This window comes from Tyto alba, unplaced genomic scaffold (genome assembly GCF_018691265.1).
Source record: "Tyto alba isolate M040663 unplaced genomic scaffold, T.alba_DEE_v4.0 Super-Scaffold_29, whole genome shotgun sequence".
Taxonomy (NCBI): domain Eukaryota; kingdom Metazoa; phylum Chordata; class Aves; order Strigiformes; family Tytonidae; genus Tyto; species Tyto alba.
Window position 1 is genome coordinate 13,023,504 of NW_024881303.1, and position 19,861 is coordinate 13,043,364.

The window sequence follows — 19,861 nt, forward strand, 5'->3', positions numbered from 1 at the left end:
AAAACTGAAGACCAGAGATTTTTCACCAAGGTAACGAGGAGATTCTCCATGTCTTCACCTAGGTTTTATGCTTTTCTAATTGCAAATTAACAAGGCAAAGCCATAGGCATACAGGCACTTGAATTTCAAGCCTTTACACGCAGAACAGCATTTACTGAAAAGGTGACTCAAGGTTGTTCGTTGAAATCTATCCAGAACTCTAGCAGGAACAACCAGCGACAGCTCACTCATTAAAGGGAGTTTTAAGAGAGAAGCAGAAAGATAAGCCAGAATCCCACACTAGTCCGAAATAACCCACGAGTGCCTTCAAGATACCTGACAGGACTCATCTACTGAGATGTAGAGGAGTTACGGGGTTCAGAGCTTCTGATGTTCATGTGTGTGTATGGGGAAGAAGGGGGATTCTTGTCCATTGCACCAAAGACACTCTTTGTACAGGTACCAAGAGTTTGGAATAAATGTGACTCTTTGTACCTGTATAAATAAAGCTATGTTTAGACAATGACCCAAGTCCATAATTAAGTGTTCCTCATTATAATTTTCTTAGTGGTACCAGTGTTTCTAACAACAGTTTTATTATCTTAAGCAATCGGTGTATTTTCTTTGACACTTGCTAGTGAAAGATTTTCTTTGTACCATTTAACATGATCTTATTCATTTTTATTGCTGGAAGACAAAGAGAAACAAGAGTTACTTCTTTATTCAAGGTGGCTGTTTCACACCAACTCACCACAGTCACCTGAACTTCCTTAAAGTGTGACAGAAGTTGTACTCCTGCATAATGGGAACCGGCTGGTGCTGTGAGGAGACCAGTTTCCCTGCAGGAGCGAGCAGAAGCAGCTGAACAGGGTTGTCAAGCTAAAAGCTATGGTAATTAGAGAGGACATCACCACCTGATTCTGAACAGGATTCCTGGGGCTGGAAGTGTGTTTAGGTGTCGGGAGTGTTATTAATCATTGCTATGCTGCTGTGTGAAGACCCAGGTCGAAACTCTGTCAGGAAACAGTTCTCCCCTTTGGGAAGTGACGCCAAGGTGTTCTCTTGAAGCCCCAGCTGCAGTTCCACTTAAAGGCCAGAAACACAGAAAGTCTTCAGATGAGCTCAGATATTTTAAAATGCAAGGAAGGATGTAGTTACAGCACATGGTACAATCACCTATTTTCTACTTGAACATTTTCTAGCTGTGACCGCACACACATGTTCTTCACTGAAAGCTGAAATATTTAACATGCAAGTGCAACTTTTGTTTAGCATGTAAGGAAGGAAACTGGTTTACTGCAAGACCATTTTATTATGGAGACAATGAGCTTAATATTCAAATATGATAAGTGTTTAATTGTCTTTTTTTGGCAGATGACCGTTTTGCTGGTTTGACACACCTGTCTCAAACAAAATATATGAAAAACTTTACGATATCCAGGTCCTTACCACTGTCGTTACCATATTGTCCCAGGTAACAGTAGGGGAGAAGTTTCAGAAGCATGTCTGTCTTCTGCATCAAGACGATTCCAGACATAGCACAGAGAACTCTCTTGTGAATTATACAACAGATGAGTCTTACCACAGGAATGTATTTCTTAAAAATCTAGTTTATTGCACTTGTCTCAAAGCACAAACAAAACCAAATACCTAAATACAGAAATTAAAGTAAAAAACCCATCCTAATTTCATTAAAGCTACCCTAAAAAGTAGTCTGATAAGAGCTCTTAACACCAATTTAGTATTAGTGACCATAGCAAGGTACAGTATTATACAGTAAATAAACAACTAGCAAGCTCGAGCCATTACTAAGATGACTTTGAAAAATGTAATAAAAAAGTGTCACTATTAAATAATGTTATTATACTTGAGCATCTGGTGCTTGGCAGGGCAGAGAAGTACTCATGTCCCTTCTCCAAAGTGACTGACTCAGGAGCTGCCACAAGATACTTTTAAGCTGAATTTCAGCTTCTTTGGGGTCCTCAAGATACGAAACTATGCTTGCATAAAACAGGCTGGGTTACTTCACAAGCTGATTCCATTACAATCCACTGCCAGACAGGCTAAAAAAAACCCCTGGGGTAATCTCCATATATGGATGAGATAGCAATGAAGCAAACATATCATCTGTAAAAGGGAAACAAATCTGTCCTCCCTGCAAGACTGAAAGATCAGACTGAGAACTGACAGCCAGTATCACAAGTGCTACTAAAAAAAGTGACAGAACTTGGTTCTCTCCCCACCGATTCACATTCTCACCTTGCACTGTGTTTGTTCCAAGTTTAGTGCAGTACATGCATGAATTATTCTGAAAGAGAACAGAGGTTAAGAAGAAAACATATCCTTTTCTGTATGTATTAAGTTCTCAAAACAAACTTCCCCACTCCAACTCCTGGACTTTTCTGAAGCTGGCTCTTTTACAGTATTGATTAGCAGCTGCTTAAAACATTTGATAATTTATAAGCTTAGAACAAACACAAAGTAACTCCTCCGCCTACACACTGAACTCAGGTTCTCTCATCTATAGTTCTATAGCTTAGAAAAGATGAGGTATTTTTCAAAGAAGATTTAGTTTAAAGAAAAATAAACAGCAATGATTAACTTAGGTTACTGCCCAGTTTATCACATACCTCTGCTGCAACATCTGTTAAGTATAAGACACTTTAAAATTTAGCTAACATAGCTAAAAATCAGAATATTGTTAAGTATTTTCTCACAATATCACAATTTTTAATGGGATATATAGGTAATTCTATCAATTACCATTTTTTCCTTCTAATACATCTAAGTCTGGTACTCAGAACAATTTGAGTCCAAATATTAAAGCACTGGCTGGAGGCACAAATACAGCACAACAGGAATTGTGAAAGCTGCTGTGTACATTCCCGCTTTATATTACAAACCCAACGTGCAACTTCCTCCTATTCCAAAATGGGACTTACCCCCCAAAATCTGTCAGCTCCCCGATGACTCTGTGAAATGGGCAAAAGTCCCCCTGATATTAGGTGTAATGCAAACTTCTCCCGTGTGAATGAAGCCAAATTATGAACCAAACTTCCAGAAATGGAAAGTTAGTATAGCCTTGCAGATATAGGGAAATGGATCACACAAAGTTCATTTCAACACCGATGCTGGGTAATCATGATGTTTTGAGACGTTACTAAGAAATACTCTGCCATATTTTCTTCCATACTGCAAGGGAAAATAATTCTAAATATATGTACAATAGTCAGAGAGCATTCCCATCAGTTTGGAGTTCTAAATACAAGAAGAAACTGAGAAACACTTAATGTTTCTGCTGTAGAGAAATATTTAATGCAACAGAATTCCTTCTCAAAGTAAGTACACATGTATTAGTGTGCATGCTGTTGTGAAGTAGTCACTTTCACTGCTAGTAAGATTAACTTAAGAGTTATATTTCCAAAGGAGCTTCTACAGTAGTACGGTATCACAATTGCAGTATGCCACACCTAAGGAGTCTCCAGAGAGATAATGGAACAAACATCAGAACTCACAGCTTGGGGGCTATTTAACAGATCAGTTTTTCAATACAAAAGTGCTAATATCACAGGTCCAGTATGAGTGGCTTTTAGATCCAACATTCTGTACATACATGACACAAATTCTGTCCTCCCGTTCTTTTTCACTGCTTCACAAGCTTGAGAGACTTCATATCACTTCCCATTCATCTTCAAAATCATCGGGGTGAAGCAGAACAGAAGTGTCATTATTTTTCTGCAAACTATGGGAATGGCTAAATGTCTTAGTGAGGCGCTGGAGAAGGGATCCTGAAGTACTGATCGCCCACAGTTCATCTAGAGGGGTCACTGCAAAGCACAAATTATCCATCTTTTAATTAAGGTAGCAGGTTCCAATTACAAACATTAAATAAATAATATTTGGATCTATTTTCCTAATTATACCCAGAGAAAGTTTTTAGTAATGTGATAAAAGCCCCCTTGGTGAACCAACCTCTCGCAGTCAACAGAGCATCATGGTCAGCTCGAGCACCATCAGGCAGAAGCCAAAGCAGCTATCACAACGTTTTGGACTGTCACCCAAAAAGGACTTGCCTGTTAAACGTGAGACATTTCCAGGAATCTTCTTCCAGTAGTCTCCTGCTGGATTCTTGTCGGTAATGCCGTATCGACGAGCTACATCTCCATTTGGACAGCGTGCCCAAACAGTCCTTGTACTTATAGCCAGCTGACAAGCCTGCAAACCTAAAGATAATTGGACACAAAGAGGAAAGAGTCACAGGCTTTCCTATATACTAAACACACTTGCAGAAAAGTTTATTAATAACTTATAGTCTTGCTATCTTTTTCTGATAGATTTTTATATTAATACTAAAGAAGAACTCTCCTTTATGAAAGGCACAAAGAAATGCCTAGCTTTCCAGAAGGCTATCTAAGAAAGGATTGGTAAGACGATGACTTTGAACTACGTATTTCCTTACACTGACTTTAAGGGTGTTGAACAGAGTAGATGCTATTCGAATCTGAGCTTTTGGCCCTGTGTAAGCAGAATAGCAGAAAGGAGGCCACTTGCAGGATGCAAGCACTAGTGAAAAAAAAAGGCTTTTTAATTGCAGACTTCGTACTTGCTGCATCTATGGACCATAAGGATATCACACTCCGGATGTATTTTGTTATGTGGCCACAGCTACAAGCAACAACCAATTAGAGGATCTTCATAACATACTTTTGGAGCCTCCACTTACTACCACATGGACAACAATCCAACAGTTAGAACTTTAGTTTCTCTAAAAATGGTTAACATTATAGGCATTGTGGACTTTTTTTCCTCTCCCTCCACAAGTAAGTAAGTACTCCACAAGTGCCATGCATTTATGCCATGAAAGATCTTCAAAAAGCAGAGAGCATCAATACACAGTTATTTAGAAGGACTAAATTTCAGTTTTATTTACAGGCAAGGCAAAAATGTAATTACCTAATCTAGAATGCATCCAGCATGCAGGATTAATTGAAAGATGTGCAAAATAGCATTAGTTTTTTGTTAGCCACATCTAGATAGGAACCTCGTGTCATACCACATTTAAGTACAAAATTTCCAACAGCACAGTAGTCTTCTATTGCTTAGGAACACTGCTTTAGTTCTAACTGAAAGGGAACTGTACCACCTATTAATTCAGGGCCAACAGCCTGAAATAACACATAACAGAAATACATCCAAAAATAATCAGATTTTTCTTCAGTTAACTACTTAGTGTTTTTAAGTAAAACCAAGGCCCTCTTTAAAAGATAACCCTTATCAAAGACTTTTACTACGTTCCTATAAATAAGCACACCTGATTGCTGAGAAAAAGAGTTGATTTAAGCATTGCTATCCAATTTAAAAAGCAACAGGAAAAAACCCACAACAAACAAACAAATAAAACTACAACACTGAGAAAATGGCAGAAGGAACAAGGAACTGAAGCATTAATCTTTACCTGGTACATGTTCCCAGTCAGTGCCTACAGGCATTTCATCTGTAATTCCAACTCGTACATGGACATTCCATTTGCTATCAATTGCCCACAACATTTGATCATTTGGACTTGAATGAATGCTGACCAAGTTGATTCCTACTGGCTATAAAAATTAAGCAGAGTATTTAAACTTTGTACTACTGTATCTTTGTACTATTGTATCACTTGTTCTTCACAGAAGTATGCAAGAGAAGTAAAATATTTACCAGATACTAAAGACAGGAAGAAACGTAACTGACATTTTATTTGTCATTGTACAAAATTAAATATTTTCCAAAGAGTCAATCGCTTTTTAAGTAGAAAAGGAACATCAATAAATGTCACCCATAGTTACTGATAAATATATTAATATTTAATGTTCAGCATCCAAGTCTAATAAAATTAGTATTTGCTTAACCACTGTTATTCCAATCAGGTATAGTTTCAATTGCAAGTTGAAGAGGGAACTCTTCCACTGAAATGCACCAAGTGCAATACTTTCCTCTTGTCTTCCTGAAAGTTTTCCTAATGTAAATAACTTTGCACTTTATTTCTAAATGTATACAAGCAGTACATTTTTACTGTCTGAATGTCTCCTCTTTGCAATTAAATGGTGATCTGCCTTCTTCCCTTGTACCCCATCCATACAGGAATACAACCATGGAACTCCCTGCAGACTGCTGCGGTACTGGAGCAGCCACACCTGCAGGACAACATCCACAACACTATCTGCTGGCAAACCCAAGTGAAACACATTTCCCATTCTGCTCCCAGGCAAGTCCTTACTCTATCTGCTTCTACAGAGAATTGCTGTAACTACTGTTCAAAATCAGTGTTACTGACCACAACATTTTACCCACATCATAAAGATAGTGATTTTGTAGCAAAACATATCAGCCAACAGGTTTAGTGAATGCAAATATCCTGCAAAACATATATCTTAAATAAAACACAGATAAGAACAGGAAAAAAAGTTTTTTTCCATATCAGTCTAACAAAGCTACTGAAGAAGAGAGTAAAATGCCCTGAAATACATCATCACCCCACAGAGCAGCACTGCATTTCTTGCTTTAGCTTCATAGGCATAAGCTGAATTTCCAGTATGATAATTAGAAGAGCAAGCAGCTCTTTGCATTTATATACCTAGAAATACAAAAGCATAATCTGCACGTGTATATAAGCACTCAGCTCAGTCCTGGGTGGGCTTTCTGTGTACACAACAGTTACCTGCTTTGGATTTGCTTTTAAAATTCTGATGCTAATATGTATCTGACCCAGCTATAACCAAGTTTGATTTGCATCATCAAATTAATCCTGGCTATTCAGTATCAGGAGATTCACTATCTCCTCACGTTTGTGATCTCATTAGGCACTTGCTTTCTGTTGGAAGCTTGCAGCCGGTAGAGACTTGGTGAAGTGTTTACCTCTGGTCACAGTAAATTCACAATGGCTGCAGTTTGAACACTTATAGTAAAACACTAATTGTCTTGAAGAGTGTTGACTGCATAGAATATATAACTGCCTAGCTACTTTCAAACTGGTGTTCTGCCATATTACAAATAAACTAAACTACTGTATTGAAAACAAAACAAAAAAATCCCCAAATCAACTAAAACACCCCAAACCAACTAACCAACCAAAAGCCCCCAAACCACAACAAAACCAGACCACCCAACACCCCATACAGCTCTCCGCTCTGGTCTTGCTGCCTCTTTGCTGGAAGTTATCCTCACTCCTGGCCCTGTTCCTGTTTCTCCCCTCCATTTTGATTTGCTTCTTCCTATGGCTACTTTGGCTCTGACTCCTTCCTACTTCACCCTGCTCACCTCCCCACAGCACTGTCATACACTCTGCCTCCCTATTGTGCTGCTTCCAGCTTTGTCACATTCCTCTCCATGTTTCTGCTCTCGTAGTCCGTGTTTTCAAGTAAGAGGCCTGTACAATTAATAGTTTGGGCAGACTGAATTACTGCACATAGCAGATATTTGCCCTTTTTCTCCTTTTTTTCTTTCTTTTTTTTTTTTTTTTTTTTTTTTTTTTTTTTTTTTTTTTAGTTTTAAAACCACTTATCTCCCTCTCCCCACAGTGTTCTTCTACCGCAGTAGATATGTTGCTCATATTTAGGACTTTCTGCCGCTTTTCCCCCATCTCCTTCACACCACAAACTGCCAGTGTGTCTATCTATGCTCCCCCTCTGCAATATACTTCATGTTCCAACCACAGTCCTTTACCAACTGTGCCAAACAGCTTGGTGTGGCCCTTGTTACTAGTGTTGGGATTTGTGTACCTTGCTCTCCACTCTTCCATGTCAGGATCCCATTCCTCTCTTCCTCTGCCATTTGTCTAGAAAATAACTCCCCAAGAAGGAACTGGAGGAGTACTTCCATCCAGAAAGACCTAACGAGTGCTTACACCTAGTATCTAAGCCTGTGCATTACTACAGGTTTACAGGTGGTGGAAGGTAAGAAAAGCAAATAAAACACCCCGAAGGGGTAGCATGAAGAGTCGCATGATGCTCAGCTAGATTGTTTCTGATGCCACTGCAGGTGCAAGTACAATCAAAGCATTTACCTCCACCGTATTCTGCAGCACCAACATAGCTAAGAAACAAATGGAAATTATCAAGTTCAAAGTAACATCTCTACAAGCTTGGCCAAAAATTCTTCTCATTCTTTGTTTTTTTAAGTGAGCTGTTTCCTCTTCAAGTTTCCCTGTCTCTCTGGGTATTTCACTTTCTGCTTCCCTTCATTTTTCAGGCTACTTAGCTTTTTCTGATAAACTCCCATCAATAAAACAGTCCTCCTACTCACTCTCATTATGAAGGATCCAGGCGATACACTGATGGCAGCATCCAATGCTCTTAACAGAAACACCCCACTCTACTGCAGCTTTCTGCTGTGAAACAGACAGTCAAGGGCTCAACTGGCAGGACAGCTAATGATATTATTATAAACAGCAGCTTTTGGTACAAAACAGTGACAAGACATTAGGAAAAAAGTACAAGCAGTTCTTAGAGCCTGCTGCAGAGTTTTTATCTCTGGGGTTTTTGTTTTGTTTGGTTTAGTTTTTTTGTTTTCTTTTTTTTTTTTTTTACCCAGAAAGCAGCCATCTACAACAAAAAAGATGCTCTCACAGCTACCACACTAGGGTGGATAATATAAATTTAAAAGTTTTCTTGACATAAAGTAACATTTTTTGGAACAATCATATTGACATCTCAGATATCCTTCATTTTCACTACACTCTAATTACCGTAAGCATGCTTTAAGTATTTTATAATCTATATAAGAAGAAACAGATCTCTACAGCTGCAGTTAAAGATTAGAGTTCTCTCAGAGCAGCAGAGATATGTGCAAATTCATAAATCTACTGATAAATTTCCAAGACGGATAACCATGCAAATTAATAAATTATTTCAGTGCAGCCTTTTCTCAGTTGGTTTAACTTCCAACAGCATTCACGAATTTATACGCTTTAACTGTGAATTATGTTGTATTTGCAATTTACTGAAGAGTTTGGAATTTTAAAGCCTCTCAGCCTCCCTCGTCAGACACTGACACACTGAAATCTGTTTATAGGTCTACCCACAATACTCATCACTGTGAGAGATTGACCTGTTAGGGAGCTTTAATAGATTTGGCGTTATCTGATAACAAAAGGTAGAACATTGTTTTCCTTTTACTTGTGGTGCAAAAAATTTCCAAACTAAAAAAAATCTCAGGAGACTGAGTGTTTTAGCCAAGAACAGAATGCAGACTCTTCTGATCTCTGGTCTTATACCTCCACTACAAAATCACTAGTTGCTGTCTTTTTTAATATTGAGGATTTCCCATTACAGCCATGGACTGCAACACATGCCAACTACGTACTTTTCAACATTTAAAACTACATACTAATGGTTGTGAAGATCTTTATTGTCTGCTACAAACAAAAACAATGAAAAATAGTTTGCTAGTACCCACGTGTCTGATGAGAAAATAATGCAGTAAAATGAAGTAAACTTGAAGGAAGCATTTAACCAACAAATTGTTAAATGGTATCAAGAAATAGTATCTATGCTAAACATATTTAAAGTTGTCCATTAGCTTCATAATCCTGTGCAAGTCATCTCCTGCAAACCACTGAAAAATAAGCTTCTGAGTAACAACTTAATTGAAATAATAGTATCAAACAAAACCCAAACAAAACCATCCTCACACATACACACACACACACACGGTACTCAAAAGTTTTGTCTTATTGTAACTGCTTCAGCCACAAGCACAGTGGTTCAACTTCCTTGTCAAGGAGGAAAGGACAAACACACCCCCACACAGAAAGGCATCAGAACATTTCCCACGTCACTTTTCACAAGCACAGAGTCCACGTATCAGCAGACCTCCACTATCTCTGTTCTGCTGCAAATATCCAGGCTGAGGAAAACTAAACATAACATTCTCCGCCTGCCCAAAGCCCAATCCTTTTTATAATAGGTTGGTGGCTACAAGCAGCACAAATGTTCTCCTCACCTTCAAAACTTCAATGAGAAACACCTTCAGCCGGTCCAGGCCAGGCTGTAAGAAGATTAGACCAGAGATACTTCTACACTGTCAAACATTATCAGACTAATGTGACCATTTTCATGGCTAACTGACATCCAGACCCTAATAACCAGAATAACAAAGAATGCAATCTGGAGAGACCATCCGCTGATACAGGCCTAACCATTTTCATATAAATTTTTGAGCTCCATTTGAACAAAGGTTGTAAAGCACATTCAGCATCAGAGATGGCAAGAAAGCACAAGCAATGTAAGAGTAGTACTGACCAGAACATTCTGCATTCAGACTTTGAGGAGAACAGCTTGCTAAATTAAAAGCCCTTTTTTTCTCTGCAGAGAAATTCAAGGCAGTATACAAGAGCAGCAAAGATTATGAATCTATGTTTAGTCTTCCTGCAAGCCACGTGTTCTGCAGTAATGCTGCCATTGAATTGTCAGAAAAAGAGTATTATTCATTGACTGAAAAACTGGAGCACTATTTTCTACAGAAGCCTTAGAACAACAAAATGACCCTTTCCCCCACTTTCTGACTTTAGTGGATAAACAGATGAGAGCCTTAGTTGGATATCTCTAGTCTATGGCTAGCACAATCAGGAAGAAAAGGCAAAGGCAACGAGTCAATTCCTTGACCTCTCCTTCATTGACACTGAGTTTTTTATTCCAAGGGGTTTTCTTACAGAAACATGGGAAAGACTACAGCATGGCATCAAATCCTAGAAAAGGTCAGACCAAACCCATGCAACTCTTCAATATGATAAAGCTCAACAGAACCATAAAATACTTTAAGAATATTTAGTACAACTGTTCCTTACAGGAAATTAGTAAAAAATTATTACAGTTTAATGCAATCACTTTAAAGATGATACAAACTTCAGGCCTAGTCAGGTTTGCCCAAATGTCTTCTGGTCACTGTCTTATACCTCAGATTATAAACTGTAACGTAGGAGATAAACTGTAATTACTGCTACAGGTATTTTTAATAACATACTGAAAAATTTAACTATTATGACAAGAACAACTAAGTTTTTACAGAAATGTATGTTAAGTGAACACTACGTGCCACAACTTCTCATGAAACAGAACATAATTTAGCATAAGGTAATAAAAATCTTGTATAAGTAAAGCTCTGAGTAACCAAGGTTTTGGTTTTGTGTTTTCTTTTGTTTTGCTTTGTGGTTTTTTTTTTGTTTTGTTTTGTTGGGTTTGGTTGGTTGTTGTTTTTTCGTTTGTTTTTTTTTTTTTTTTAAAAAAAAAACCCACAGCTTTAACAAGCATTAGTAAATCACCCTCTCACACACAGTATGCCAGGAAAGTACACTTCCCTAGTTTTTTAACTTAAATACCCTATCAAGTAAGTAAAGTGTTTTTGTAAAGTAAGAACACCCATGCATTTTTAAGTTCAGCCTCAGCCCTGCTTTGCTCTGACAATTTTAAACAGTTAAACTGCTTCTTTTTCTGACATTTTGCTTTTTAATGTTTGTACATGTTATTTGACACATGTGTGATGAAAATGCCACACACCTTTGATAGTAACAGAAATTCCCATTTCATTACTGCACTGCTTTATGACCAAATGCATACAACCTTTGTCTGTTATAACTCATTTACATAACCAGAGGGGGGAAAAAAATGCCAGAACTCAGGGAAGGGGCAAAAGGATTAATTGGAAAAAACAAACAAACAAACAAACAAACAAACATAAACAACAACAACAACAACAACAACAAAAAAAAACAAAAAAGTCAACAGCTGTTGACCAATTCCAAAAAGTTACAATCCATCAGGATGTAAAATACATCCTGTAAGCCACAGGAACACTGGAAATGCATTCAGAATACAACAATTACTATTCATCTAGTAGTATGCATCCATTGCTAAAGATCTGGATTAAGTACTGTCGAAGGTAAAGCATAGCCCCCAGATACAAGGCTACGCAATGTGTTAAACTACTGGATAAAAACAATAGTATTCCAGGGGTCAGGGATCTGAAATGAGGTCACTGCTTCCCAGACAGATGATCCATTTGCTAGACTACCATAGTCCAGCCTTCTCTGCCTTGTTTACTTTTTAAGCTTCATTTGGGTTCAATAGGCAGCATCTTCCTACAGACCAGATGACCCGGCAGCTCTGTAGGAAGGGCCATGGGAGCAGGAGGGACACCACAACCCAGCCCTCAAGCTCCTGGGAAGGCAACTGATCGCTAGGCTGGTCTGCAAAGAGGGGTCATCAGCACCTCATCTGCTTACAGCATCATCATAAAATAGGGAGACAGTAATACACCATGGGGAGGGGCCTCCAAGCTCCTAATTCAAGGTCAAAGGGTCTGATTGCCCATCAGTTATCCCGGGGTGTCTCCTTACTCTGTGCAGACTGGGCTCACCCAAGTTCTCTTCACTGACCACACACTCTGAGCTTAGCACCCACCTTTGCTGTCCCAGTTTACTTCACAAAAGCTAAGCCCCCAATTACAAACCTGTCACCTGAATCTACCCCCCCCCCCACTTTTAAAATCAAGCAAGCTTAAGTTCAGTCACACACAAAAAAAAAAAACAAAACCAAAACACAATAAAAACTGCTCCAACAGAATTCAGAAAGTGCAGATGTAGCTTTAATGAAATCTAAATAAAGCAAAAAAATCCCCCAAACTCTTAGTTTATAATTGCACAAGTAATTTTTTATGACTGACTCTCAAAATCACTTTTCAAGGACTCCTATTAAATACTTCAGGCTATCATTATCACGTGAACAGTTCCACTGAAACCAAAGCACATGCTTGCTAAATCAAGATGTGTATCCTTTACCCATGAATTTTTATATCATTACATTTTAAAAACAAAGTAATTCTGAAAAACTCTCAAAACTCAATAATTGTAGTTACTTTATTTACCCAATTGAATGTTAAATACATTTCTTAATCTCTCTGAAAATGAATTAAATGTATAATTCTGTGTTAGCTAACCAAAATATGGGCACATTGGAAGAGTACAGATGTGAAGATGTTTCTATTACTGAACAAACGGAAGTAGAAAACAGAAGGTTCTCCTTCCCACAATTTTTGTTTTCAGTGTAAGCTAGTCTTGTCAAAAAGCAAATATACCACCTTCAGATCATATTTCAAAAGGATACAGAAGGATCGCCTACTCAGTTTCCTGGGTGTATCTCATTTTGAGCACTTTTTCTGATCTGAAGCTTCTGGTGCTGATAATACTTGCTATCTAACATGACAGGCTCCAAGCATGCTTTTCTGAACATGGCGATAGCACTGCCTTAAAACAAGCATCAGAAGGCTAAAACTCCAAAGCAGAAAAATACAGTGAAATATAGTGATGACAGTTTTCTTAACCAGCAACAAAAAGGAAGATAATAAGCACTGAACTGAACAATGAAACTGGTGTGAGGCAGCTTTAATAAAAATGCTGGAATTGCATTTTTTCAGTATCTAAAGCACCTTTCATGTAACTATGGTTTCTTAAGAAAGGCATGCCTATGAGAAGAGTACGCATTTGAACTTAAATGTTATGGCATTCTAAATCAGCTAAACAAAACACACTGTAGCAGGAGCTTCAATCTCCTATACTTATTTGCAACCCACCTCGATACAGCTATTCTGACTGCTGCCAAACAGCTTTTCTCTACATCATCTTGAAAAGTACAGTCCTCCAGGAAAATCCCCTCCCTATTCATGTCTTCAGGAGGCCTCACATGAGTAAAGATATATGGAACAACAGACTAGCTAGTCTGGTCTGCAGATAACCAGAAGTTTTAGTGACTGTATTACCTCTCCAACATAAGCAGAATTGGTCTAATAAAAGATACTTACTCCACAGCTCATCTTAGTACTCCAAAACAGAACTCACAGCAACTTTAAAAGATATCTGTGCAACAGCTAGGTAATGCAAGCTAGTCTGTGCTAGTGAAAACAATCAGACTTGAAGAGAACAGTGATGTGAATTATGCATTAGAAAGAACAGAGTTTTCTACAAGTACTCTCAAAAATAGCAGGGATGATTCTGAAGTAACAAAGCATTTTCAACAGAAAAATCCCTCCCGCTCCAAATAGCCAATCCTCAAAGATCATTTCAAGCAAACCCTTCCTACATTTCAGCTTTGATTTTGGCACCTACCAGAAGAGGTGTACTGGCAAAATCCGACTTTGAGGAGTGCGCATCACTTCCTCCTGTAAGTACCACTTAAGACAGAACTGGCCTTAATAATAACAAAAATCTCACTTAAAAATGCAAAGGCAAGGCAGATGGCAGAGGAAGAAAGCCTCCAGATTTTCATTAAGTGCTCTGTAAGGTAAGCAGAATTTTATTTAAAGAGAGGAAAGGAAACAAAGATCATGACAACCATTTCTAACAAGTCACCACACATCTGTAAGGTACAACCAACCTCCTTACACTGAACATCAATTAAAAAAAAGGAAGGTATTGAAAAGAAATGAAATCTAGCATGTATTGATTTTGCAGAATCACAGATAAACTTTCTAAACTTCAAATTATATTTTTAACTACCATATGCTAGTTTTAACAATTTTTGAATGACAGTGAAAGTGTGAACAACCTTATTTTGGGGGGGGAGAAAAAAACAGTTGAAATTCTTACTGATCTAGGAGGAGCTATCTTCTCTTACCTATGATATCAAGCTTAAAAATTAGAGAGACAGTTACTAGGTTGTTTATGGGAAGAGCAGTAAATCAAAAGTTTCTCTAACTTGAAATGCACAGAATGCAAGAGACCATATTATGGCAAACTAAGTGGTACTCTTCTGCTGAGACCCTAAGAACAACAAAGGATCAATAAAAGCTTTATACAGTACCAAATAGCAAACATTTATTTAAATAAACCCCTTTTACTCCATAGTTCATACAAGCTATGTGGATATTTAAACAGACCTCTCAATTTAATAAAATTGCTTTTTCAATCCTGTTCCCTATGAAATTTGGTTACAAAAGACCAAAGAGTAGCAATTAAGCATATGGCAATTAATAAAATGTTTTAATCTATTTTTTAGAGTAAGATTGTTTACAAGTAATAGATGATTGTTCACTCATTACAAATACTTGTCCTGATTTACATTTTCTTTAATCCTCTTAAATAAAGTTCTGCTTATCTGATAGATCCCTTAATGTAACTCTGAGAAGGTGGATCTTAAGGCCAGTTTTTATGTTAAGTAGGACTTGTAGGAAGTGAGTGTTTCTCAAGATCAGATTTTATCCCTGCATCTTTTTCAGAAGGTGCCAAAAATCAAAGCTGAAACATTGAAAGAATTCTTTTCAAACAAGCATTCATCTTCTGGGTACCTTTTAACGCAGTTTGATGATTTTTAACTTTTGATCAATTTCTACTCCATAATCACCCAAACTAGTCTTGTTGGCTATGTTAAATTTTATTTTTAATTATTATTCCTTTAGGCTAGAAATCAGAAAAGCATTAAATCTTCATAAATGTACATGCACACACATACGGAAACATACAAATATTATTTAAGTAGATACTACAGAGTATTTCCTGTTCATTTTTAAAATTAAATTTAATGTATATTGAAGCATGCTACAGCAGATAACAGTTTTATTCTGTACATTAACAATAGAATAAAACCACTTTATATTTCCTTGACTAAAATAATTTCATCAAAGAATTCTGATCAGCTTTGTCACTGTCCTTAAAGCAGCTTCCAAAAAGCTGCTTAACTACATAATTACTTTGACTTCTGAGACTGCAGAACAGAATGAATGAAACACAGAAAACATCTACATATAAACTATTACTGCTCGAGATACTGTAATGATGTTATCAACCACTTCTGAAATGTTGAATGATATAAAGAAGAGGGAGGGCAAAGAACATAAAATGTTATTTTTCATCTCAAGAGATACTGCAATAAGGAGCTACAGAGTGAAGGGTAACAAATAAGAATTTTTTTTTTTTAATTTAGACTAAAACTAAACATACAGTACCACAGAGCAAAGACTGAACTTATATTCACTGATTTCAGCAGAAGTAAAATCTTATCAAAACTATTGTCTCTGAATACCTTTGTGAAGTTGTGCAAAGATGGATACTGTGCAACTGCAGCACTCCTTTAATGAGAAGTGACACCATAAAAGCAGAGTCTGTAGCTGCTCACAAACTGCTCATGAGTCATGAGATCTGGGGTATGGCAAGTCATATTGGCCTTGACATTTACTAGGGAATGAAATATCCATAGTTGCTTTTAAATTATGTTACTTGAGAATGCTCCTGTACTTAAAGCAAGGGAAAGGCAATTTTGATTTCCTTCTTCAAACAGAAAATGACCGAATCGTTCACAAATACTTCTTACATTATTTGTGTTGTTCTGAAGATAAAGTGATACAGCATGAACTGTGTCAAAGTCAATTAAGGGACAGATAACAGTAATGTGCTGCTAATAAGCCAATATTGTTATGGACAGATGTCCATGTGGATGGAAATGTCCACTTTTCAGCCATCATGTTATATTTGTTATCCAAACATTAAGCTAGCATTTAGAAATAATTTTCAAGTTCACATATTTTCTTATTTTGCATTAAGAGCTTGAATGGCTCTTGTAAGAGCATGAATGGCTGCTCCTTCCGTACTTTAATGACTTGTTTTAATGTGCTGGAATTGTCTCAAAACGAGCATGAAACCCACAAGTTTTCATTTTCTCTGCAAGCAATGTTTGAACTTTTGCTCTTTCATATTGACTCATTAAATTTGCAATGTCAGATGCTGGCAAGAATGACACTGCTCTGGGTATCAGAAGGTTATCATTTTGTAAGGCAACATCACCCTTATTGAGCTTCCTCAATAAACTAATAGGAAGTAATTTTATTTTCAACCTTGCCTGCTTAAATACTTTCTATATAAGGAAGTCACTGCTAAATAATGAGCCACAGCAAATCCTGATTTCTTGCAAACACTTTTGTATTCAGTAGTTTAATCTACCTCAGTGGAGGAATAGAGAATGCACTTAGTACAGACAAAATACCAGTGTAGAGAAACAGCTTTTCAGGCTAGTTTACTGGATAGATAAATCTTTGGTGAGAAGATACTACACCAGATTAATTCTCTGTCTCTTAGTAAACTCAGTTTAAGTAGAATATGTTTATGTGTTTAAATACATTCTGAAATGTGGTCTTCCCCCTTCTAAAAAATACTGCCTTTATGGAAGACATCATCACTGATCTCCTCAGTCTCCTCTTGCTGCCCTACGCCCTGTTAGCAGGGAAAATTTGTCTCAGATTACATCAGAAAGACCCACTTGCAGCACGTAGAATGAGCAGTGTAATCTAACCCTTGTTGCAAGTGATGTTGGTACTTATTTCTCTGTCTGTTCTAGTATTCTGCAAAACAAGGTGCCGTTTCTTCAGGTTTGACTGACCACATTCCCTGCACAGAACAACAAGTCTAACCAGTGCTGTGCTAACCGACAGGATGCAAATCTGCAGTTTCAGTTCCTTGTTTCCTTGCCCTTTGCTGTTACACCCTGAGATTCCCAGTAGCTAATAATTGGCTGATGAGAGATAAGATGATCTAAAAGTGAATGATGTAAAAAACAAATAAACTATTGCAAATGCCACAAATTTACTTTTATTTCTTAATATGTCCCTTCAAAAGTACCACACATTTCAAAATCTTCAATAGAAATTCTGTAACATTATAAAATGTAAATCAAGTATGCAAACACATCCAGTGCTACTATGCTAGATCAGCAGACAGTTCAAGTGATTTCATGCCAAGGAGCAAAGAATGAAATCGGTAGTCAGAGGTCAGCTCCATTACAGCACTCCCAACCCACGACACAGAAATTACTCCCATTTCATAGTTTCATTGGCAAAGTATTACAGCAGCAGCAAAAGCAAGCACTGAGGTATAAAGGAGAGATTAAAAAAGAAAACAGACACTGGATAAACATATTTTGTCTATTTTCTATGTTCAGAAAAGTTGCTTCCAGGGTAGTTTAGGAGGCTTCTTTCCACTCTGATCCTCCCAGCTGGCAGGTAGAACGTATATAAAGTTTGCCCATTCTGGGAACAGGGAGCAGAGTTACAATTGTAGTGCACGCTTACTAACCACTGGGTGATAAGGAAAGTTCCTAAATCCAGGCGAAGCATCCTGGCAACCATCCCAGACTCACAAGGGTGAGGATAAAAGAGGGAGGCGGGCAGTTCAGCACCATGCCACTTGATCAGTCTTCCCACACCCTCTGCTTCATGCTGTTTGCCAATCCAGCCCCTTGGCTAGCACAGAGAAGGTATTTAGTATATGGTACAAGGCTGCATTCTACTATCTGCGTATAAAGTTGCTGTGTTAAGGGAAGAATAAACTCTCATTAAGAATAGAAAGGAAAACATAACCTTCCACTTTTGGAAAAAAAATAGTTATTTGTAACTATTAGATGAATTCAGGATGACTTAGAATGATAAAGCAGCATTTTCAGAGTACTTTATACAGAGTCTGGGGGTTTGGTTTTTTTTTTTTTTTTTTGAGAGAGAAATCCTGTAGAATTCAAACATTAAAATCTGGCTCTATTGCTTTCCATGAATGCTGAAATTACTCTTTTTCAAATGCAAAGAGCTAAACCACTGGGTTACAAAGAATTGTAATCAACATTTTACCTGTATAGGTGGCTCAATCATTATCCACGCAGGAAGCATCAAACTTGGGTTAAGAGGTTGAGTTCCTACACGGAAATAAATGCCACCACTGGTGTCACAGGCCCAAACATGCTGATTTCCACAGGTCAAGCTGATCAGCTTTACAGCACCTAATAACAAAGAGAATATTAACAACCTGACATTTTCCTTTCAAATTCATCTAATAATAATAACTTTTATTTAGACTTGATTGTACTAAACTAGCTTTAAACACAGTCACATAAAAATGATTAAAGTTACTACAACTTGTGAGAGAAAAAAAATTACTGGATACAATGAATAAAACCAACAGGTAGAGTGTACGTGAGGTATTTCTCTTTCAAATCTAAACATAAATGTTTTAGTCATAGGATACTGCAATTTCTAAAGCACACTAAAAATATGCTATTAAAATAACTGAATTCAAGCCCAGAAATATTGTGTGACAAATGCTATCAGTTCCTAGACAAACTTTCACATGACCTAATGTGAACTCTTCTCTGTAGATGGCTGTACTTGTAGACTTTTAAAGGTGTTGATCTGCTAATACATCCAGCAAAGAACAGTCCTAATGCTACCAGTGCTTTGAAAATATGAGATCATATGGATTATGCATTTCAGTGTTAACGTATCAGTGTCACATCTGTAAATAAAGGAGCTGATTTTCAAATGGGTTTATATTCAACAGTGTATATATTTATTACACCTATCTCAAAAGCTCAGCAGTATTTTAACACTATGTAAGTCAGCACAAAACCAAATCTCTCAAATAAGTAAGTTTTGGAATTTTGGGCTGGAGTTTTTTTGCATACCCAGTCACACCCACCCTGCTATTACAAGTTTACAAATATAGCACAGAAGCATACCTGGTATTTTAGACTAAAAAGAACTGTTAGTTAACTGTCAACTGGAACTCTTTCACATCAATTTTAAAATAGCCATCTGACGTAACATTTGATTTTTATTTCCTCCCAGTGCTGGGACAACACAATGCTAAGTAATGGAAAACATGTTCTACAGAAAGAGGGACCCAATCAGTACAGATATACTACAGAAAGAATGCTCTGGTCAGACTCCAAACTAAAGACTAAAAATAGGCCTCACTGGTGGATTGAAAATGCCAGTGCTGCTTGGGATATCCCATTCCTGGTAACAGTTCTCTCTCTGGTGATGTGAAAACTCACAACAGACCCTTGTAAAGTGCATTGTGTACAGCATTCCTTAAAGA

At 37.4% G+C, this 19,861-nt stretch overlaps 1 protein-coding gene across 2 annotated transcripts in view; it reads right to left on the bottom strand.

Annotated features, from left to right (window-relative positions):
• Window positions 1-1,571: 1,571 nt before the first annotated feature.
• TECPR2 (tectonin beta-propeller repeat containing 2) overlaps window positions 1,572-19,861 on the bottom strand; it is a 44,764-nt gene continuing 26,474 nt past the window's right edge. For both annotated transcript variants that reach the window (XM_032981666.2, XM_042799189.1), the window contains exons 17-20: window positions 18,616-18,764; window positions 5,435-5,576; window positions 4,053-4,202; window positions 1,572-3,806 (exon numbers count right to left, since the gene is read on the bottom strand). In XM_032981666.2, coding sequence (XP_032837557.2) covers window positions 3,649-3,806; window positions 4,053-4,202; window positions 5,435-5,576; window positions 18,616-18,764 — 599 coding nt within the window. In that variant the 3' untranslated portion in view covers window positions 1,572-3,648. The remainder of the gene's footprint in view (window positions 3,807-4,052; window positions 4,203-5,434; window positions 5,577-18,615; window positions 18,765-19,861) is intronic.